This window comes from Vigna unguiculata, chromosome 5, assembly GCF_037176805.1.
Source record: "Vigna unguiculata cultivar grain cowpea cultivar isolate G323 ecotype 2 chromosome 5, ASM3717680v1, whole genome shotgun sequence".
Lineage (NCBI taxonomy): Eukaryota > Viridiplantae > Streptophyta > Magnoliopsida > Fabales > Fabaceae > Vigna > Vigna unguiculata.
This window is the reverse complement of record NC_140796.1, coordinates 26,246,175-26,270,282: the sequence shown is the minus strand read 5'-3', so window position 1 is coordinate 26,270,282 and position 24,108 is coordinate 26,246,175. Positions and strand designations below refer to the sequence as shown.

At 38.3% G+C, this 24,108-nt stretch overlaps 1 protein-coding gene and 1 non-coding gene across 2 annotated transcripts; both read right to left on the bottom strand.

The window, feature by feature from the left end:
- Positions 1 to 14,509: 14,509 nt before the first annotated feature.
- On the bottom strand, positions 14,510 to 15,166 carry LOC114171314 (uncharacterized). Its single transcript, XM_028056433.1, has 3 exons — positions 15,089 to 15,166; positions 14,857 to 15,001; positions 14,510 to 14,772 (listed from the first exon to the last, which is right to left on the bottom strand). The coding sequence occupies exons 1-3, from the start codon at positions 15,164 to 15,166 to the stop codon at positions 14,510 to 14,512; spliced, it is 486 nt and encodes a 161-aa protein (XP_027912234.1).
- Positions 15,167 to 19,209: 4,043 nt separating this feature from the next.
- On the bottom strand, positions 19,210 to 19,316 carry LOC114171324 (small nucleolar RNA R71). The gene has a single exon (XR_003601437.1). It is a non-coding gene; the product is annotated as a small nucleolar RNA R71 (small nucleolar RNA).
- Positions 19,317 to 24,108: the final 4,792 nt, after the last annotated feature.

The following is a 24,108-nucleotide window of genomic DNA, read 5'->3' as shown; positions in this document are numbered from 1 at the left end:
AGAGGTTGATTCATGAAGCTATTTAGCTTCAGTCGAATTCTGGCACTGAACGAAATGGGTTAGGGGTAGTAATTGGACGGTGTGAAATGGCTAAGACAATGAAACCTCCTTGTAACCTCAAGTTTTACAAATATACTATTTTTTTAATGAATATTTTCATTTTCCTTAAATATTAAATATTAAAATATATAATGGAGTCCCTAAAACCGACGCTTTAGATGTAGAAAGTTAAACGCCGCATCATATATTAGTTGTTTCCCACTCATTGTAACATTTTTATTCAATAAAATAAAACTCATATAACATGTGTCGGTTAAGCCAACTAAAAAGCTTTTTAACCGACTCTAATGATGTTCACCTCTAATCCGACGCAGCTCAACGGAAGCTAAATTCTGTGATTCTTGTAGTGCATTTTGTTTTTTACTTTAAATATTTATTTAATATTATTTATTTATTTTTCTAATTATTATATTTTTTTGGATTTCATATTCTCTTAACAAATAAATTTTTCGTCCTAAAAAATAAATTTAAGAATGAATTTTATACAAAATATTTTAAAACATGAATTTGACCATATAAAATCATATTATTAGTATTTATATATAAATATTTATACAATTGTATAATCAGTTATTAAATTAAATAATTAATTATTGTAATATATATATATATATAATTTATACACAATTTTATTTATTAATTTAATCACTATTAGTAATCATATTATTAATAATAATATTATGAATGAAAAAATAAAAATAACCGAAACTTCCTAAAATTTCCAAATAATATTATAATATTATTTGATAGTTATGTTTGACGGATTTCACTCTCAGTCATTTCAGTATATATAATTATCATCCCTAACATTAAATATATGCTATAAAACATAATAGAAACATATTCGTATATATTTATATATTTGTTATGTACATATAATGGATCATGCTTCCACTAATATATGCCGAAATAGAAGATACATAAATCTGAAACTTTTCCGATTCACAACTTAGAATATATATATCAACATTTCGAAAAATAAAAACAGTCGACAACATTTAATACCTATTAAATCTATTCAATCCTAAAAATAATAACAAATCAGCAATACTAAATAAATAAAAAAAAATATTATTCTGATACCAATCGAAATTTTTTGATTAAATCATGTATTAATTTTATCTCCTTCAAATATTTGAAGAACTCATTTATATAACTACAGTATAATACTATTAATATTGTGTCAACACTTGACTCATAGAACCCTAAAACTATCACAAATGTATAACCTAAACAAAGAAGAACTTAAAGGAAGAGAGGGAGCAATTTGAAATTTGTGTTTTTTCAAGCAATGTAGTCAGAGAGGTTGGATATATACAATTTTTAGGTTTAAATACGCTTTTGGATTGCCCACACTTTTTAGGCTAGTTTAGATATCTTAGTTTTGAATATATATTACTTTAAATTTTAATAAAATTAAATTGTAGAAGCTAAATATGTACTAAATTATAACAATAAAAACTTTATAAATTGAAACCTTACTACTAACTAGTATTTATCAAAAAACACATTTTATTTAAGCTCAAAATATTAACAAATTCAGCTTAAGTTAGCCTAAGAAAACCCCTCTTAAATGTTTTTTGTTACATTATAGTTTTTTTATAATATATTTAAGTAATTATATTTTCTTATAAAAAAAATCTGGCATATTAAAATTCATTATTTTAGTATATCAAATTAAAAGATGAGGATATAAAAAATTTGTTTCAGAATACTGAAACAAATTTTATTGAATATCAAATTTAATATGTTGATTATCTAATTTTACCTTCTAAAATTTGATAACAATATACAACAAACTCCTTCACCCTCTTCTCTATTTGCTCTCTCTAGGGCCTCTTCAAATCTTTTCCTTTCTTCTCTCCGTTTTCTACTACTTTTGACGTGGATTATCGTTCTCATCTCTTTTTTTCTTGTGAAGGTAGAGAACACAAAATGGTGATGAAGAGCAGGAGTAAGAAAACCCAGTCCCTGTTCTTTGATATCAGTAGTGTGCAATGATTTTAATTGTTTATTTTTTTTATTATTGTTGTGAATTTTTGGGGTTATAGAGAGTAAGAGTAAGAGGGTTTCGTTGAAGAAGAAGTACAAGGTGATACGGAAGGTGAAAGAGCACAACAGAAAAAAAAGCGAAGGAAGCGAAGAAGCTTAGGCTGAGTGGGAAAAATAAGGTTGAGAATAATCCTGGTATTCCCAACAATTGGCCTTTTAAGGAACAGGAACTCAAAGCCCTTGAGGCTCGAAGAACGAAGGCCATTGAGGAATTGGAGCAAAAGAAAGTCGAACGCAAGGAGAGGGTACTTGTTTTATCATTATTCAACTCCCATTTCATGAATTATTTATATCGTTGGTTGATTATGTTCATTTTGATTTGTTATGTTACATGATCAACTAAATGAATGAATAAATAAAAAATGTCGGTAGAAGTTTTATGTAAACCTTGTTCCTGTAGAAAGTTCTTCATGGACAGGAAGAATAATATATGATAGAAGATAATTAGGGTGCTTGACCGTTGGTATATTAAAATTTTTTTGTATTATTGTATCAGTGAAGATTGACTGTTGCTACGAAGAAAAATAGTCCTTTGTGATTTCTGTTTTCCTTGCAGTTAGGAACTTACTATTCATTACTTTTCAGGCTTGTAAAATGAAATTGGGGTTGCTAGAGGAGGAAGATGACTCTAAGTTGCTAGAGGATTCTAATAAAAATACTAATGATATTGGTAATGCTATTGTCGCAACCTAAATTGCGACGGGATGACCAACTAAAAAGGAAAGGATTTGGAAAAAGAGATTAGAAGTCGCCACCATAATTTATTCTGGAAAACTATGGAAAACCATAAGAATAAAATAAAGTCTACGAAAACCAAATTAGGGTCCGAGAGTCGGTTGCGCATAGGAAAGGTATTAGCACCCTACATCGCCCACCCAAAGGCGGTATCTTTAATTAAATTTGCAAAAGAGATGTGTTTATCTAAATATTTATTTTTCCCATAAATAAGAAAATATTGAACAAAATCATTTTTTGAGTGAAAGGGACCCCCGACAAGGGTTAAAACCTTGGTCCTACATATTCTCGTTAAAAATGAGAAATCAGGGCTATGTAATTCTTTATAAAACTATTTGAAAATGATTTGGAAAACCTTTTTATTTTTGGAAAGTGAACCCGACAAGGACTTGCACCGCTCCTACGTATCTCCATTCACAATGGAGAATCAAGGATCACGTAGTTCTTCATTAAACTTGATTAAAATATTTAATTCCTAAAGTTGTCTTTTGACATTTTTGAAAATAAGTGTCATGCGACGCGTGCGGCCAGGTTGACACCAAAATATTTCTATGATTTTTATATTTTGAAAAGGAGTGTCGTGCGACTCGAGCAGTCGAGTAGACACCAAAATCATTTTAATAATTTTGTATTTGAAAAAGGAGTGTCGTGCGCAAGCGGTCGATTAGACACCAAAATCATTTTAATAATTTTGTATTTTAAAATGGAGTGTCGTGCGACGCGGGCAGTCGATAAACACCAAAATTATTTTTTTATAATTGTTGTATTTTAAAAAGAAGTATCGTGCGACGCGAGCGGTCGATTAGACACTAAAACTATTTTTATAATTCTTGTTTTTGAAAAGAAGTATCGTACGACGCGAACGGTCGATTAGACACTAAAAGAGAAAATAAATAAAATAATTTTAAATTTTATTTATTCTTATTTTTATTTATTTTGAAAATTATTTTAATTTTTATTTCAATTTAAAATATTTTTTATTATTTTTGAAAATGATATGATTGAGATGTGATATTTAATAAAATAAAAAGGTAAAATTGGAAATAGAAAATGAAAGTGCATAAGTAAATATGTGGGTGCAATGAGAAAAACTCCACACATAGGAATGAGGTGCACATAGAAGAAATACATGGTGCATAAAGTAAACACATCCTAGCCTAAAAAAGGAAATTAAAGAGTGGGGTGTGTGCTTAGTGAAAACGCGGGTACATAAGGTGAAATAAAACTAAATGTACCGGGTGTGTGGTTATTACATTTTGGAGTGCATGAAGTAAAGAAAATAAAAACAAATGGTCCAATTATAAAACATATTTGCATAGGTGTGTGAATTAAGTTATGGGGGTGCACGAAGAATTAAAGAATCTGCCCAATACCCTAAACCTAAATCAAATTATTCTTCCGGAAAGCACATCACCTAAAACTCTTCTTGCCCAACTTCATCTTCTGCCTCACGCTGCACCAACCATAGACGCTACTCACTGCCAAGTCGCCGGCGACGCGGCCAACAACGGCGTCGGCCTCCATCATCGTTCTTCCAGTAACGGCAGCTTCGCCTCTCTCAAATGCGCGGAGCACCACAGCATGGCCTCCATGTTTGCGTCTCTCCTCCGTCTGGTCAACATCGTGCTACACCGATGTTATCAAGCCATTGCCGTAGACATCCACCATCAGAACGTGCCGCCAAAGACCATCAACTCCACAACACCACACATCACCGTGATCCCTTTTCACTCTATTCAAACCCCTTCCTTTCCGGTCCAATTTCAGTTTTGATTGTGGTTTCTTAACTTCAAAGTTGGAGATGAAAATAATATTACCAAAATAAACGAAACTGAGCAAACATTGTGTAACCTGCTATGCGCAAATCTTTTTCGTTCCAGTGTGTTTGTTCTTTAATTATCGTTGCCGCTGAATTGTCTGATATACAACTTTGAATCTTTTTTCTGGGTTATGGCTCTCAATTGAATTGAAATGGAGATGAGTAAATTAATGTTGAAATGAGGATGAATTTTTTTCGACGAAAATTGTGAGAAGATCATATTACAGTGAATCTTCTCCTTTTCTCCCCTCAAAATGGCATTTCCTCCCTCTATATTAACGTGTTCTTTAAAAACTGATGGAAGTTACTACTATCAAAACATCAACTGTTCCCTCCCATTAATCAAAACCTTTTTTCCCTTTTTTTTCATTTTTAAATTTCAATTAATTAAATAAAGAAAATGTAAAATAAAATGAATTTATTTTAATTCAATCTTTAATTTGAAATAAAAATCTCTTTTATTTTATTATTTAAAAATTAAATAATAAAATCATAAAATCATAAAATAAAATAAAAATTTAAAGAAAAACTTTTTAATCAATTTTATTATTTTTTAAGACAATTTATTACCACTTATTTTTTTTGGATATTTTGGAAATAATTGTTTAATAACTTGGACAAATTTAGGTAGTGACAGCTGCAAAGACCAGAGGTGTGCATTTTTTGTTGTCTTTCTAATAATGTTAAAATATCATATACATATTTTCCTACCTTTCTTTTTCTATTTCTTAGGAAATCTTTTTAAATCTCATGTATAAAACCATATTCCGATATTCACCCACGTAACAATATATCTTTTCAATAAATCCATTTAACAAATAATCATCATTTATAACTCATTTATAGTGCAATAATTACTTTATATATCCTTCAAAATAATCTCTTATCTTTATATTCTAAAACATCATTTAAATAAAATAAATCTTTTAAAATAATAAACCATTACGTTTCTTATAATAACTTTCTAAATAAATACTTTTTAAATAATTAATGGTCACTTAAAAATATTTAACATCTTTTAACAATATCTCATAATATTTAATGACATATATCTAATATCTTTTTAATTAAATAATTTTTAAACCATCACTACAAGAAATCAAGTAATTAGAGTTCCAATAAAACCCTTCCAAAAGCTAAATAATCATCATTTATAATTCACTTATAGTGCAATAATTACTTTATATATCCTTCAAAATAATCTCTTATCTTTCATATTTTAAAACATCATTTAAATAAAATAAATCTTTTAAAATAATAAACCATTACATTTCTTATAATAACTTTCTAAATAAATACTTTTTAAATAATTTATGGTCACTTAAAAATATTTAACATATTTTAACAGTATCTCATAATATTTAACGACATACTTCTAATATATTTTTAATTAAATAAATTTTAAACCATTTTGTCTTTTACTTTAAATATTTATTTAATCTCATTTATTTATTTTTATAATTATTATAATTTTTTGGATCTCATATTCTCTTAACAAATAAATTTTTCGTACTAAAAAATGAAATTTCTAGAATGCATTTTATACAAAATACAAAATATTTTAAAACTATACAAAATGAAATTAATATTTTAAAACATGAATTTGATCGTATAAAATCATATTATCAGTATCTATATATAAATATTTATACAATTGTATAATTAGTTATTAAATTAAATAATTAGTTATTGTAATATATATATATATATATATATAATTTATACATAATTTTATTTATTAATTTAATCACCATTAGTAATCGTATTATTAATAATAATATTATGAATGAAAAAATAAAAATAATCGAAACTTCCTAAAATTTCCAAATAATATTATAATATTATTTGGTAGTTACATTTGACGGATTTCACTCCCAGTCATTTCAGTATATATAGTTATCATCCCTAACATAAAATATAAGCTATAAAACATAACAAAAACATATTCGTATATATTTATATATTTATTATGTACATATAATGGATCATGCTTCTACTAATATACGCCAAAATAGAAGATACGTAAATCTGAAACTTTTTCGATTCACTGCTTAGAATATATATATATATATATATATATATATATATATATATATATATATATATATATATATAGATATATATCAACATTTCGAAAAATAAAAACAGTCCACATCATTTAATACCCATTATATCTATTCAATTCTAAAAATAATAACAAATCAGCAACATTAAATAAACAAAAAAAAATATTATTCTGATACCAATCGAAATTTTTTGGTTAAATCATGTATTAGTTTTATCTCCTTCAAATATTTGAAGAACTCAATCATATAACTACAGTATAATAATATTAATATTGTGTCAACACTTGACTCATAGAACCCTAAAACTACAATTCCATGTCAACCTCTGAAAAATAACACCTCATTCGTATCACATGTTGAACCCATACCACTGGGTATTACCACCCCATGAGTATAGGGCCTCATCTCATATCAATACCATGTCCCATTAATTCCAACTCACTCATTAATTTCACATGCCAAACTTCCACGATATCCATCATTCCATTCATGAATAATGTCACACATACATGGCAATCCATTATATATATATATATATATATATATATATATATATATATATATATATATATATATATATATATATATATATATATATATATCAACATATCAAGCATACCCGAACAATTACAAATCATCCAAGGACAACCAAGCAACCAAACCATGCACTGTCTCGCCCAATCCCTCGCTCAGGCTGAAGGGTCTCGCTCAGGCGAGCCCCCTTCGCCTAGGCGAAAGCTCGAAAAGGAAACAGGAACGAATGCGGGATCTCGCTTAGGCGAGACCCCTCTCGCCTGGGCGAGTGGTTCGCTCGCTCAAAATAATGAGCTGGTTGCCTGGGCAACCTTTAGCAAAAAAGGATTTGGGCGAGCCTCCACCAGACTCGCTTAGGCGAGTCCAACTCGCCTGGGCGAGATTATCAGTTATCGCCCTGGTCTCACCTACAATAGATGTATCTTTCAACCCAGCCAATCACACAAAGCATTTCATGTCCCAAGAACAATGAATAACCCATACAAACAATTCGCAAGCTCAAGAACAGGCATAACAACACAACTTAAACTCGAACCCTAACTTCCCGTACCTGGAAACGTTAGCTAAGGCTTTGATACTCGAACAGTGAGGGACAATAGCTCACGGGACAGTTTCGCAAGCTGAAAAATAGTGGGACAAGTTCCAAAAATGAGCTCATTAGAAAGCTCTAACTGAGAACATACGGAAGAATCAAAATGGACATAGAGCCTGAGTTGGAAGAGACTTACGCGGAACGAAAGAATGAGGCTGAGCTTGCTAAGCTATGACGACTCCAAACCCTAGCAAAGGATGACGGCAGTTGCTCTAAGAGATGTGTGGGATCTGTTTTACGAAGAGTAGTTACAAGTTAGGGTTTTGGGGTATCTTACATCAGAAATTGAATTGGGCCAACCCCATTTAGGCCCAAAAGATTGGGGAGCCTCCACAATAAGATGGATAGAAATAATTAGGCCTTACCTTCCCTCCAACAACAAATATTTTCGACCTCGAAAATGAAAGCTTACCAGGCAAAAAGATGTGGGTGTGATTTCCTCATATCCTCCTCCAACTCCTAAGTCGAGTCACCCGTTCTCTAATCCCAGATGACTGTAACTAGGCGGACTTCCTTTCCTCGACGCTCCTCAACTTTGCTATCCTCTATAGCAACGGGTGGTACTTCCACTGTGAGGTCTTCCCTGATCTGTATATCCTCGGCTTCCAACACATGCGCTGGGTGAAACACGTACTTCCTCAACTGTGAGACATGAAACACTGGATGAAGGTTCGCCAACTACGGGGGTAAGGCTATCTCGTAAGCCACCGGCCCAATCCTCCTCGTGATTTGATAAGGGCCAAGGAACTTGGGCGAAAGCTTCCTTGAGCGGAGAGCCCTTCCCACGCCCATGGTTCAGGTCACTCTCAAGAATACATTTTCACCAGCTGCGAACTCCAGAGGTCTCCTCCTACGGTTTGCATAGGCCTTTTGCCTATTCTGAGAAGCCTGCATCTTGTTTCTCACCGTTCTCACTTTCTCAGTGGTTTGCTCCAACAATTCTGGTCCAACCAACACTGCTTCCCCATCCTGATACCAACAAAGAGGAGTCCTACACCTCCTGCCATAAAGAGCCTCGTATGGCGCCATGCCGATGCTCGCATGGAAACTGTTGTTGTAGGTGAACTCTATCAAAGGTAATACCTCATCCCAAGCACCCAAATGATCCAATATGCAAGTCCTCAACAAATCGTCTAATGACTGAATCGTCTTCTCAAACTGGCCATCAGTTTGAGGGTGATAAGCTAAGCTCATAGTCAGCTTGGTCCCCAAAGCTTCCTGTAAGGTTTTCCAGAACCGGGATGTAAACCGTGGGTCTTTGTCAAAAACTATGCTCGAAGGTACTCCATGCAACCTCACGATCTCCTTAATGTATAGCTGGGCTAACTTGGCCATAGACATCTTCAAGTTCATCGCCAAAAAGTGGGCACTCTTGGTCAATCGATCCACTATCACCCAAATGGTGTCATGTCCTCTAAAAGTCCGTTGCAAATGGGTTACAAAATCCATGGAGATGTTGTCCCATTTCCACACTGGTATTTCTAAGGGTTGTAGGTTCCCACCGGGCCTCTGGTGCTCCACCTTCACTTTCTGACAAGTTAAACATCCTTATACAAACTGAGCCACATCCCTCTTCATCCCTTGCCACCAGAAAGTCTCCTTAAGATCTTGGTACATCTTAGGCATGCTAGGATGCAAACTAAGACGACTCTTATGTCCTTCCTCAAGAATTAACTTCTTTACCTCAACATCATTGGGTACACAGATCCTGCCCTGGAACCTCAAGATATCATCATTACCCAAAGTGAAATCTCTAGTCTCATCTGACCCAAGATGTTCTCTGACTCTGTTCAGGCTGGCATCTAATAACTGCCTCTCTCTCACTGAGCTCAAGAAGTCACCCGATATAGTAAGGGTACTACACCTAATGGACTCGGACCCCAACTCCACCTGTAGCCTCATTGATGAGTGCGTATTTTTGCCCTCATTCAGTATTTAACTCTGGGTATTTAATTGAATTTGTGTGCTTAAAGAGTGAGTTAATGGATAATTATGATAATTATGTTGTTTGAGCTTGTGCGATAAAAATGTCTTAAAAAGTGAATTTTAGCTGCATAAATTATTTTTGGATTTTTTAACGTTTGTTGATGCAGCTGAAGTTAAGATTAATCTTATTTAAAGGTGAGAAAATAAATAGATTGAAATTACAAAACACCTTTAAATAAAGCTAAAATTAGTTGGAAGAATCACTTCTGCACCCCAGTTTTTACTCATACACTCCCCTCTTTCTAAATGGGTCTCACCAAAACCTATTCTGCACCCCCTAATATGTCTATTTGCACCCCTCCTATCACTTAAACCTAATTCACTCAGATCATGCCATGTGGCAATCCTCCACTAATTAAATTAACCAATAATATAATGCCACGTGTCATGATCTAGCAACTCAAAATTCAGCCAATAGCATGTTGCCACGTCATCACCTTCAACCTCCCAAACCCTAGCCTCCATCTCCATGTCGGCAACCACCTCTCTGCCGTCCTCTTCGCCGGAAAATGCGCGCCACACACACAGATCCATGGCAGCGGAAAACCACAGAGACGCGCAGTTCATCCCTGCACCAGCTTCACGGCCACCGCGAGTTTTTCTTCCCGCACCGTCAGCCATGGATCTCGCCGGAGTAGCACCCATTCGGAAGTAGATCTGCGTCAGCCACCACAGTTTCCTCATCATCTCCACGCAGATCGTGTCCTCTTCTTCACGCATCTGTTGCCTCTCTGTTTCGCATCTGCACATCACAGCAACATCGCGCACCACCGTGGCCACCGCAGACCTGCAATCAAAGTGTGCAACCATGGCCACCGCGAACCTGCACCACCACCTGTAACCAGAACGCACCAGTGGCAGTTCGAACCTTCGAACAGATTGGGAACGCAGCAAAACGCGAGCCAGAATCCACGAACCAGCGCGCATCTGAACCAGCAGCCGTTCATCGCTTCCACCACCGCGCCTTCGTCGTCGGAAAACAGCAGCCGCAACCATCATCAGGTAGTAGCTTTGTTGGAGAAGAGTAAGAGAGTGAAACCCTAATTCTGGAGAGAGAAGGAGCTGCCACGTGTCAGTCTGCTATTGCACGGTCAAATGGTCAAATCTGGTCAAGCATTCAAAAGCTGGTCAAACAGTCAACTCTGGTCAAAGACTGGTCAAAGGAGAGGGGTTTAACTGCAAATATTGATATTTTTGGATGCCTTTGCAAAATTGGACTACAAAATTGAAAATAGGCTATTTAGAAAATTAATACAAATATTATTTGGTGATAATTTATTAGATATCTTTAAATAATTTATTTATTTAATTATATCATAAATTATTAACCAACTATATTTATTAAATAGTCTATATCTCTCCAAATATCTTTGAATATTTATCTTTATCTTTATTTTAAAAGATATTTGAGAGATTTTAGCAACAGAAAAGCCCAGTCCAATTCCTATATAAAGAGACCAAGGGAGAAGTAGAAAACAAGCTCGGCACTTCGGAATTTAGGAACCCTTAGGGGGACCTAATTTCTTTCTCTCTCTTTTCTTCTCTCTATTCTTCTTTTATGCTTATTTTGTATTCCATGGATTGCTAAACTTCTTGGGTTGATTCCATTGTAATTTCATTATGGATTTTGAGGTTAGAATGAATTAATTTTTTTGTTCTTTTTATTATTGTTGAGGTTTTAATTCATCTATGTCTTTTATCTTTGAATCTCGTAAAAAGTAATGATTTTAAATCTATATGCATGTTGATCATATGAGTTCAAGGGTTTTTAAATTTAATTGAGACTTTACTTTGATTTTATTTAGAAACTTTCATGTGATTAAATGAGTTTTTACCAATAATTGAGACTTTACTTTGGTTAAAGGTATTTACTCTAATGAAAATTAATCGAGACTTTACTTTGATTAATTAAGCTTTTTATTTGGTGAGGAGATAAAAGAATAGACATGATTAGGCATAGTAAATTTGATTGAGACTGTACTTTGGTTGAATTTACTGTGGATAATCTAAAAGTTCTCACTTTTAATTGAGACTGTACTTTGGTTAAAAGTGAGAACGCCAACAAATTAATTGAGACTTTACATTGATTAATTTGTAAATCTACAATAATAATTAATCGAGCAATAATCTTTAGATAACCGATGATGAATCTATTTTGAAAAAGCAATGGAATCAATCTATTTTCTTTACTATTGTTTTTATTTCTTTTTATCTTTTAAATTTTATTTCTATCTGTGTTTATCTTAATCCCCATATTTTTATTATTTTATTTGACTAACTCTTTTGTATAGAATTTATAAGAACTAATTTGTTAAAAATCAATTCCGTGTTCGTTGGGAGACGACTTTGGGTTACCTTACCCTTTCTATTTTGTTGACTACTTTCTTAATAATACTGAAGTTGTTATAGATAAGTAGTATTAATTTGATCGCGTCAACGACAGCGTTATCACTCATGTCCCTGAACTTCTCCAGCAATTCTACCTCTTTTATCATGAGATGTGCCGTATGTACAGTCTTCCTACTCAGAGCATCTGCCACCACATTTGCCTTCCCCGGATGATATAGGAGCTCGAAGTCATAATCTTTCAAGAACTCCACCCACCTCCTCTACCTCATGTTCAGCTCCTTCTGTTCAAACAAGTACTTTAAACTTTTATGGTCGCTGAACACACGAAACTGAGCACCATGAAGATAATGCCTCCAAATCTTCAAGGCAAAGACTATCGCCGCCAACTCCAAGTCATGAGTGGGGCAGTTCCTCTCATGCACCTTGAGTTGTCTCGAGGCATATGCCACAACCTTCTTCTCCTGCATCAAAACGCAACCAAGTCCGTGGTGGGAGCCGTCACAGTAGACCTCAAATGGCTTCCCGACATCTGGGATCACTAGTATTGGAGCGCTAGTCAATCTTCTCTTCAACTCCTGGAAACTTTCCTCGCACTTATTTGTCCAAGTGAAGGGTTGGTCCTTCCGAGTAAGCAGTGTCAGGGGTGCCACTATTTTGGAGAATCCCTCTATGAACCTCCTATAGTAGCTCGCTAACTCCACAAAGCTCCTGATCTCTGTGGCCGACTTAGAACTTTTCCACTTTACCGCTGCCTTAACCTTCGCTGCGTTCACTGCAATCCCCTTGGCGGATATCACATGCCCCAAAAACTGAACCTCATCCATCCAGAATTCGCACTTGGACAACTTGGCATACAACTATTTCTCTCTCAGAACACCAAGCACCAACCTCAGGTGTTCTGCATGCTCCTCCTGAGTCTTAGAATAGATAAGGATGTCGTCTATGAAGACTACGACAAACTTATCTAAGAAGGGTCTGAAAATCCGGTTCATGTAGTTCATGAACACTACTGGAGCATTGGTCACACCAAAAAGCATAACCATGTACTCATAGTGTCCATACCGGGATCGGAAGGCCGTCTTCTGCACATCATCAGCCTTTACCAAAATCTGACAGTATCCCGACCGCAGGTCTATCTTCGAGAATAGTGACGACCCATGCAGCTGATCTATCAAGTCATCAATTCTCGGGAGCGGATACTTATTCTTGATCGTCATCTTGTTCAGTTGCCTGTAGTCTACATACAGGCGTGAACTCCCATCCTTCTTCTTTACCAACAACACTGGTGCTCCCCACGGCGAAGTGCTGGGTCGGATAAACTGCTTCACCATCAGTTCCGCTATCTGTTTCTTAAGTTCCACCAACTCTGCCAAAGCCATGCGGTATGGAGCCATCGATACCGGACCTGTCCCTGATACTAGGTCAATAGAGAACTCCACCTCCCTATTGGGAGGTAACCCAGGTACTTCATCCGTAAACACGTCCTCAAACTGATGCACCACAGGTATAATTGATGGTCCCTCTCTTTCCTCCACTTCCATACGGGCGAAGATTATGAAGCATTGCGCGCCAGACTGAATCTCCCTCACCACCCCCTGAGGAGACACCAACTCGAGCTCCTCTGAATCGGGAAACAACAACCTCTTCTCTCGGCAGTCTATAAGGATGCGGTTTGTAGAGAGTCAATCCATCCCTAGGATCACTTCCAACGTCTTGGAGAGGCAGACATATTAGATTCACCCTATATCTGCGTCCTTCCACCTCGACAGGACACCTAGCACACAAGGACGATGTCCTGACCAAACTCGATGCCGGAGTAGATACCACAAGTTCACACTACAACTCATACACCGATAGACCCAAAGGAGTGTGTCGCTCCAGAATCATATAACAAGCAGCATCTCATCCTAGAAATTACACAATAACCCATAACGAGGTTACCTGAACCTGCTGCCTCTGCTCTGGTCATGGCGTAGACTATGCCCGTCGCCTGAGGCCTGTTGCCTTTATCTCTCCGCTGGTGCTGGTGAGGAGTCTGAACTGGAGGGCGTGTCGCTGCCCTAACAAGAGTGGGACAATCCTTCCCAAAGTGGCCATCTTTGCCACAGTTGTTGCATCTACGGTAACCCTCTATGCATGGGAAGCGCTCCTCAGGTGTGGGCCCCCACATATGTAACACTACACTTGACCCTGCTGGGGAGGAAGACCCCTAGACCCCTGAGGCTGATGGGGAGGTCTGTCATATGGTCTCCTCCGCTCGTCGTATCTAGGCTTGGACCCAGATGGTCAACCAATCCTCTGAGGGTGCTGGGGCCGCTAACCCTCTACCTCATTCTTCATCTTCTCCATCACCTTGGCCTTTTCCACTAGAGCGGCAAAATCCTGAATGGATATGGGTGCTACCATCAAGCGAATATCTCCCCTGAGGCCGTTCTCGAATTTCCAACAACTCCACTCCTCATCGAGTGGCAAGGTATAAAAGCGGCTGAGGTGCTTGAACTTCTCAGCATAGTCGGTCACGGTCTTCCCTCCCTGGGTAAATTGGAGGAATTCCACCTCCTTGGCATATCGAATGCTGTCTGGGAAATATTCCGAGAGGAATTTCCCCCTAAAGGCCTCCTACGTCACCGGCTCGCCTCTCTCCTCCATGATGGATTTGGTACTGGTCCACCAGTGCTCAGCCTCCCCGGTGAGCATGTATACTGTGAAAGCTAACTTGTTCTCCGCTGGGCATGTTTTTGCATCAAAGATCCTCTCCAGATCCTTCAGCCACTGGTCTGCTGCGTCAGGGCTCGTCTTCCAGTTGAACTTCACGGGATGGTGTTTCAGGAAGTCTTCCAGACTCTACTCCCTGACTGGTGGTCATGGCTCTGGGCCAAACACAGGGGCAGTCACCCTGTTCTCTTCCAGCTGGCGGAAGGCCTCCATATGCTGCCTATGTACATCCTCGGCAGCCACACGTGCAGCCTCCATCTGCTACATCACTGCCCGCTGTTGCTCAAGCGACACCGCCTGTCGCTGCATCGCTGCCTCATGCCGCTGCATCATCGCTGTGCTTTGCTGCATCATGGCAGCCACCATCGCCTCTATTGCCTTGGCGATATCGGGCAAGTCCCCCTCGGACGATTGCGAAGTCCTACGAGGAGGTGCCATAGTTCACTAGCACACAGAAAATCACTTGGTTAGGCTCGAATAAGGTAAAAATTTAACTAAGAACACTAAGAAGGCACAGAGAAAGCTAAGCGGACATCCAAGTCCACAGACCTAAGGAATGACCGCTCTGATACCATAAATGTAACGTCCCATTTAATTATTAAGCGAAATTAAAATACACGTCACACAAAATAGTAATGTAGAGTAGTCCTGGGATCCTTAACACAACCCCTACAAACTGGGCACACCATGATGCCAACGGAAACCAGATAAAAGTCTAACAAAATGAGAGTAGAATAGTAAGGCATAGAGCAATACATGGGCTGTAGCCCTAAAGAAAACCCATGAAGAAAAGAAACATAAAGTCCATCCCAGATGGCTAAGCAGCGAAATCGCCATTTCCTTGCTGACCGCGGGAACCTCGCCCATCTGCTCCAATCAATTAAATTGATGATCATCGCAAGAAAGAAAAGCCACATACAAGACAACCATACAACAAACAGGGTAAGCTAGAGCCAACAACATTTTCATCATACAGTCAAATATACTTTCACCATCCAATATCCATACAACAATCAAGCATGCTATTACTTTTCAATCGATATACTACGACTCGACTCGACTCATCGGGATACGTATAACCTGGTCGGATTCAGTGGATGCTTGCACTTGTGGTGGATACCTCTTCTCACCCCCGAGCTGCTCACCTCCGAGCTATGTGTTACAAGTGTTACGATGGATCAATTTTCCATCACCACAAGGTTAGCCCTTAGTGAATTTCAGGCCTCGTGCTACTCTCACCACAGGAGTCAGTCCGCTCTAGGTGAGACTAACTGACTCCTTAGAGTGTCAGGATGCAACCTTACCTTGAACCATTACCTAGTTATACAGATGGGGCACCACCATGGACACCCACTAATAGGGGCCATGGAATTACGTCCCGATCATTGAAGCGCAACCCTGGATGCCTCACCTAAAAACTCCAAGGAATTACACACTGACACAGACCCCACAATCATAAATCAACAATAAGAGAATACCATTCTGCTTACAATTCCATGTCAACCTCTTAAAAATAACACCTCATTCGTATCACATGTTGAACCCATACCACTGGTCATTACCACCCCATGAGTATAGGGCCTTGATGAGTTATTATTATCTTCCATTCCACTAGTCTTTGTGTACTCATTAGACAGTTGATTAGTGCTTAATTGTTCATCTTTAGAGTGTTTTTCATCTGTTGGGCTTTATTGGGCCACTGTTCTGAATTTGGACTAATTTCACATTATTTGGCCTAATTTTTGTTTTTTTGTTTTTAATTATTTTTAGGTATTTGGGTGAAGCAATTTTGGAGCTTGGACGTCAATATTCAGTTGAAGAGAGTCGCCACATCATTTCCACATCATTTCCATGTCATTTCCACGTCAAAAAAGTCAATAGGTCAACTTTTGAGGCCTATAGTGGCATTTTTGTAATTCTTAGTGGCAGGGGTGATATGAACACGAAATTAGGTCTGCATGGGGAAGACCAGCCGCTCCATCATCTACAACCTCTCTTCAAAACCTCCATTTTCGTTCTCTAAGCTTCCATGGACGTGCCCCTTGCGGTTTTTCACGTTTTTGGCTCATTTTTACCATTTCTATGCATATTTGACAGCACCCATTGAGGGTTTTACGTTTTGAATTCATTTTCTTGCTTGGGCAGTTCATTTAGTGGGTTTTATACACTTGGAACAACACCCATTAATGGGGTTTTCGCATTTATATATGATAGCACCGTTTTGCATTCCATTGAAGCTTTGAAATCTCTCTTTTTGCTCTTAATTTGCTTTTTTCAGATTTCATAAGTTAGGGGTTTTTGATTCTATTTTTCTGATTCCAGAATTATGGTGTCTAATTGCTCATTTCCATGTCCAGCTAATTTCGTGTATTGACTTCTTTATAAAAAATGCAATGAAGCTTTGAGGTTGTGCTTACTTGTGAAATTTGCCATATCTCTTTGTTCTAATTCGGGAATGCATTGTGATGAATATGTTTGTGCTTAATTTACAGAGTAATTGCATGTGTTTTGGTTAAGTTATGTTCATGCTTAATTTATGTAACTTGGCTATCACGAATTTAAGGATGTGTGCTTTGCTTAATTGCATCATGAAGCTAGATTGTAATTTTCACTTAGTAGATTATTATCTAGTAGATTGAGAGAAGGCAGAGGTGTTAATTTAGTGGCCTATGATCAGTGAATTTGTGTTTGAATCAAGGATGTCAATATGGTTTTAATCACTCTTTGCATTCAATTTAATCTGTTGATTAGAATTCTAAATTTGTCTGCCAACCCCCCCCTTTGTGCTGTATTGTTGTGTTCATCTGGAAATTGAAGCTTTGAATGAAAATATTGGTCGTTGGGAGACGACTTGGTTCACTTTCACATACTGCATTTAATATGTTTTAATTTGGTGGGGTACGACCTCTATCAAATCTGGCGCCGTTGCCGGGGACCAATCGTTTCGTTCAAAGTAAAATTTTCAGTGTGTTTGTGTTCTGTGTTTTGGTGTGTGTAGTTCAAGTGTGGTTGAGTTGGTATATGTTCATTGTGATGTTAATGTTGTGTTATGTTCAGTGCCTGTTTCCATTCCTGTGTGTTTCTGTGTAGTGTAGTGAATAGTGTCGCGGCGCGCATGAATAGTGTCATTTGTAGTAGTGAATAGTGTATGAATAGTGTCTGAATCTGGCATTTAACTTCTGGATTTTTGTTCTGGTAGCTACGGTGCTTGTTTTGTCTTGAAATTTTTTCCCCCCACTTCTAAGACAGTGAACTTGATAGGAAAAATAGCTGGAGCAGTTGGTATGGTCTGAGTTAAGAGATTCAAAAAAATTTTGGACTGATTTTTAGTGAAACTTCAAAGGACCATAACTTTTGCTCTGGTTATCAGAATCACTATTATTCTATATGCATTTGGGGTGGAATTTGATTTCCCACCTTGTTGAAATCGGCTTTGCCGTTTTCCAAACTCAGATTCTCCAGAAAATGCCATTTTCTACATTTCAGCAATCTTTCTTTTGATTTTTCTTCATTTTTTCCACTTTTGAAAAATTGTTAAAAATACTTGTTCTTTGAGTTTTGATCTGATTTTTTTTGTGCTTCTGTTTAACCTCTCAAAGGAATATCTTACCAATTTTCAAGTCATTTGGAGGTCGTTTGAGTATACTTGTAGTTATACCCTATATTATGCCAATATCACTAGAATTCATGTTTTTTGGTGCATGACTAGGGGAAACCCAAGTGAATTACCACCATTTGACCCTGAGATTGATAGGAAATTCCACAGAGGAAGTAGGCGTCTTAGGAATCCATCTTTGCATGCTGAATATTCAGTGACTTTTCCTGACTCTTATGATTCTCATCACATTCCTGACACTCCTCATTCTTTGCATTCTGAGCATACTGTTTATTCTGAGCATTTTGATTTTCATACTGATAATATGGCTCAACCTCCTCCACCTCATGAGAGAACCAAGAGTGAGCTCACTGCACCAGAGTTCACTTATGATAGTTTATGCATTCAAAACCCTGAGGAGGAGGTTCCATATGTGCTGAAAACTGGTTTAATACACTTGTTGCCAAAGTTTCATGTTCTTGCAGGTGAGGACCCGTGCAAACACTTGAAGCAGTTTCACGTCGTCTGTTCCACCATGAAGCCTGCAGATGTCCAAGAGGACCATGTATACTTAAAGGCTTTCCCTCATTCTTTGGAGGGTAATGTGAAAGACTGGCTGTACTACTTAGCACCCAGGTCCATCACAAGCTGGGATGACCTGAAGAGATTATTCCTTGCCAAGTTCTTCCCTGCTTCAAGGACAACAACCATAAGGAAGGAGATTTCTAGCATCAAGCAGCAATCTGGGGAGACCCTTTATGAGTACTAGAAGAGGTTCAAGAATCTCTATTCAAGCTGCCCACACCATCAGATCTCTGAAACATCTCCTTCTGTAGTATTTTTATGAAGGTCTGCACCACATGGATTGAAATATGATTGATGCTACAAGTGGTGGTGCCCTTGGTAACATAAGCCTAGCTACAGCCAGGCAACTAATAGAGAACATGGCTTCAAATTCTTAACAACAATTTGGCACAAGGAGTGATGCCATAGTTGTTAGAGGTGTTCATGATGTAGGAGCAGCCGAGTACACGAAGAAGTTGGAAAGTAAGATTGATGCTCTTACCACACTGGTCAACCAACTTGCTTCCAATCAAAGAGCTCCAGCTGCAAGAGTTTGTGGCCATTGTACATCTGTTGATCATTTTACAGACTCTTGCCCAGCATTGCAACAACAGGCTGCTGCTTCTTCTTCTACACCAGTGGATACCCCTCAGGCCTATGCAGCAAATATTTTCAACAGCAATAGGCCCCAACATCAACAACAAAACCATGATTTGTCAACAAACAGATATAATCCAGGATAAAGGAATCACCCAAATTTGAGATGGGGAAACCAGGGTAACCAGCAGCCCTAACAATTTCAAAATGTGCAACCACCTCCACAACAAAGAGTTGCACCTGCACCTCAACCTGCTCATGTTCCACCTGTACCCACACCAGCTCCTACTGCAGCACTTGCACCTTCTTCTACTTCATTGGAGGAGTTAGTCAGGATGATGACCCGTCAAAATATGCAATTCCAGCAGAAGACTAGGGCCTCAATCCAGAGTTTGACAAATCAAATGGGGCAGATGGCCACTCAGCTAAACTAGGCACAGGCTCAGAATTCTGACAAGCTTCCATCACAAACAGTGGAAAATCCGAGGAATGTGAGTGCCATTACGTTGAGATCTGGGAAGAACATTAAAGTTCCCACTTCCGAGCCTACACCTTCAAAGGAAGTTGACCCTGCCACATTTCAGAGAAAGCGTGATGCTCATGCAACTGGTCCTTCCACATCTGGTGTGACTTTTATGCCTTCCACCTCTACTGCTGCACCTTCCACACCTCTTCCTTTCCCTTCAAGAGCCATTCCAAGCAAAAAGATGGAAGAGGTTGACATAGGTAACAATAAATTTGAAAATGCAATGCTTGATCTTGGTGCTTTAATAAATGTAATGCCTCTGTCTATTTTTAAATCTCTTTCTCTTGAACCCCCGTAACCTACGGGTGTGGTGATTCAGTTGGCAAATAGAAGTGTTGCCCACCCCGCAGGTTTGGTTGATGATGTTTTGGTTTGTGTTGGTGAATTGATTTTCCCTGCTGATTTTTACATTCTTGATATGGAAGAGGGATTTTCACATGGTTCTGCACCAATCATTTTAGGCAGACCATTTTTTAAAACTGCATGAATCAAAATTGATGTCCATGCAGGTACTTTGTCCATGGAGTTTGATGATATTGTTGTGCGATTTAACATCCTGGATGCCATGAAACATCCTTCTGAGGATCATTCTGTTTCCCACGTGGATATTATTGATGATATTGTTGATGGATTGATTTCTGATTTCCACTCTCTGCATGCATTAAAACATTCATCTGTGTCTGAGTTATTTGAATTTGCATGCATTGATGTTCTTGATTCTAATTGTGATTCTGATTTTGATGATGCTGAGTATGATGTGGACAATGTTGAATCTACTGAGTTTGAATCTCTGGATGTTGTACCTATTGACTTTGATGTTATACAATCAGGTTGCACTAACCATGTTGCAGGAAGTACATATGCATCTGATTGTTATGCTCAGGTATAGGCTGTGGAACCCATTCCTCCCCCCCTCAGGTTCCTGATATTCAGCAAGCATCCAGTACTCCAAAGTTGAAACCACTGCCAGACAACCTCAAGTATGTCTACTTAAAGGAGGAGGACAAACTGCCTGTCATCATTTCCATCTCCCTTACTGTTGAACAAGAGTAGAGGTTGTTGCACGTTCTTAAAAAGCATAAAAAGGCAATTGGATGGACATTGGCTGACATCCCTGGTATTAGCCCATCAACATGCATGCACAGGATATTGTTGGAAGATGGAGCAAAGCTAGTGAGACAGCCACAGAGGCGGCTCAACCCTGTCATCTCGGATGTTGTAAAGAAGGAGGTGACCAAGCTTCTACAAGTTGGGATCATCTACCCCATTCTGACAGTCAGTGGGTCAGCCCCATCCATGTTGTTCCAAAGAAGACAGGCCTCACTATAGTCAAGAATGAAAAAGAGGAGATGATTCCAATAAGAGTGCAAAACAGTTGGGGAGTTTGCATTGACTACAGAAGGCTAAATCAAGAAACCAGAAAAGACCACTTCCCCCTGCCTTTTATTGATCAGATGCTTGAGCGCTTGGCAGGTAAGTCCCACTATTGCTTTCTGGTTATTTTCAAATTCACATTGCACCTAAGGACCAAGAGAAAACCACATTCACCTGCCCTTTTGGCACTTTTGCCTATAGGAGGATGCCGTTTGGCCTATGCAATGCCCCTGGCACATTCCACCGGTGTATGCATAGAGGTGTTTATGGACGACTTTACTGTATATGGGTCCTCATTTGATGCATGTTTGGATAGTTTGGACAGAGTTTTTAACAGCTGCATCCAATCTAACCTTGTTCTCAATTTTAAGAAATGTCATTTCATGGTAGAACAAGGCATAGTATTGGGGCACATAATTTCAAAAAAGGGCATTGAAGTTGACCCTGCCAAGATCTCAATTATTTCACAATTGCCTTACCCCTCTTCTGTGCGAGAGGTTCGTTCTTTTCTTGGCCATGCAGGGTTTTACAGGCGCTTCATTCAAGATTTCAGCAAAAAAAGTCCTCCCACTGTCGAACCTACTGCAAAAGGATGTTGACTTCATCTTTGATGAAGGATGCAAATAGGCTTTTGATTGCCTCAAGAAGGCCCTAACCACAACTCTAATCATTCAGGCGCTCGACTGGACAACCCCAGTTGAGCTTATGTGTGATGCATCCAATTATGCATTGGGGGCTGTTCTAGCTCAAAGGATTGATAAGCAACCGAGGGTAATCTACTACGCCTCCAGGACATTAGATGCTGCCCAAGCAAACTACACCAAACAGAAAAGGAGCTCCTTGCGATAGTTTTTGCACTTGAAAAGTTTCGATCTTATCTGCTTGGTTCTCATGTTGTGTTTACTGACCATGCAGCTCTTAAGTACCTGATGAAGAAGGCAGAATCAAAACCTCGGCTGATAAGATGGATGCTCTAGCTCCAAGAATTCGATTTCGAGATCCGTGATAGGAGCGGAACATAAAACCTAGTTGCGGACCACCTAAGCAGGATTGAGAGGTCTACTAATGATGCTTCACCAATCCGGGATGACTTTTCCGATGAAAGTTTGTTGACACTCTCTACTTCTTCCTCACCTTGGTTTGCTAACATTGTTAATTATCTTGTTGCTTCTGTTTTTCCTCCCCTAGCATTAAGAGCTCAATGTGATAAACTCAAGAGCGATGCTAGGTATTACGCTTGGGATGACCCCTATCTGTGGAAAATGTGTAGTGATCAGGTTACTAGGAGATGCATTCCAGACCATGAGATTGACTCGGTCCTCAAATTTTGTCATTCATCTGCACCTGGTGGTCACCTTGGCACACAGAGGACAGCTCGCAAGGTGCTAGATTGCAGATTTTATTGGCCCACCATCTTCAAAGATGTGTGGAGGATATGTAGCACATGTGAGGAATGCGAACGAGCAGGAGGAGCCATTTCTTGGAGACAACAGATGCCTCAACAACCCATGCTATTTTGTAAGGTGTTTGATGTATGGGGTATAGATTTCATGGGCTCTTTCCCTATCTCTTTTGGTTTCACTTACATCTTGCTTGCTGTTGATTATGTTTCAAAATGGGTGGAAGCCAAAGCTACTAGAACTAATGATGCTCGAGTTGTTGTGGACTTTGTTAGGTCTCACATATTTTGCAGGTTTGGAGTCCCTCGAGCTATTGTTAGTGACCAGGGCACCCATTTTTACAACAGATCCATGGGGTTTTTGCTTCAAAAGTATGGGGTCGTGCACAAACTTTCTACACCATATCACCCCCAAACTAATGGGCAAGACGAGATCTCAAACAAAGAAATCAAGAGGATCTTGGAGAAGATTGTGCAGCCCAACAGGAAGGATTGGAGCAATAGACTTAAGGACGCTTTATGGGCTCACAGGACTACTTATAAGGCACCTATAGGGATGTCTCCTTATCGGGTTATCTTTGGTAAGCCATGCCACCTTCCAGTGGAGATAGAGCATCGAGCATACTGGGCTGTCAAGTCATGCAACTTCTCTCTTGATCAAGCTGGGAAGGAAAGGAAGCTACAATTGAACGAGTTAGATGAGATCCATCTAGAGGCATATCAGAACTTTATGTTCTACAAGGAGAAGACCAAGAAATTCCATGATAGCTCCATAGGTAGAAAGGAGTTTGTTGTTGGTCAGCAAGTTTTACTGTATAACTCCAGACTTGGACTCATGGGGGGTAAGTTGCGATCAAAGTGGATTGGTCCTTTTGTTGTTACTAATGTTTATCCTTATGGTGCAGTTGAAATCAAAAGCCAGTCCACCGATAAGAGCTTCAAAGTGAATGGGCATCGTCTGAAGCCATTCCTCAGCAATCCTGCCTTGGTGGATACTGTTGTGGAGGAAACTTCTCTGCTTGACCCCAATGCTGTTTCACCATGATTCAAGGAGTTTTCTTTCCCCTTCTTCTTTAGTTTTATTGCACTTGTCCAGGTCTGTCTGCTTGTTGTTGTTTCCGTTTGTTTGTTTCATTTTTGTTAAT

Bases quoted from the DNA above. Each gene is read 5' to 3' on its own strand.
- LOC114171314 (XM_028056433.1), bottom strand. From the start codon at position 15,166: ATGGAGGCTGCACGTGTGGCTGCCGAGGATGTACATAGGCAGCATATG. The intron at 15,002-15,088 runs GTGACTGCCCCT...CATCCCGTGAAG, and splicing joins GCCAGCTGGAAGAGAACAGG to TTCAACTGGAAGACGAGCCC. The intron at 14,773-14,856 runs GTACCAAATCCA...AATATTTCCCAG, and splicing joins GGCTGAGCACTGGTGGACCA to ACAGCATTCGATATGCCAAG.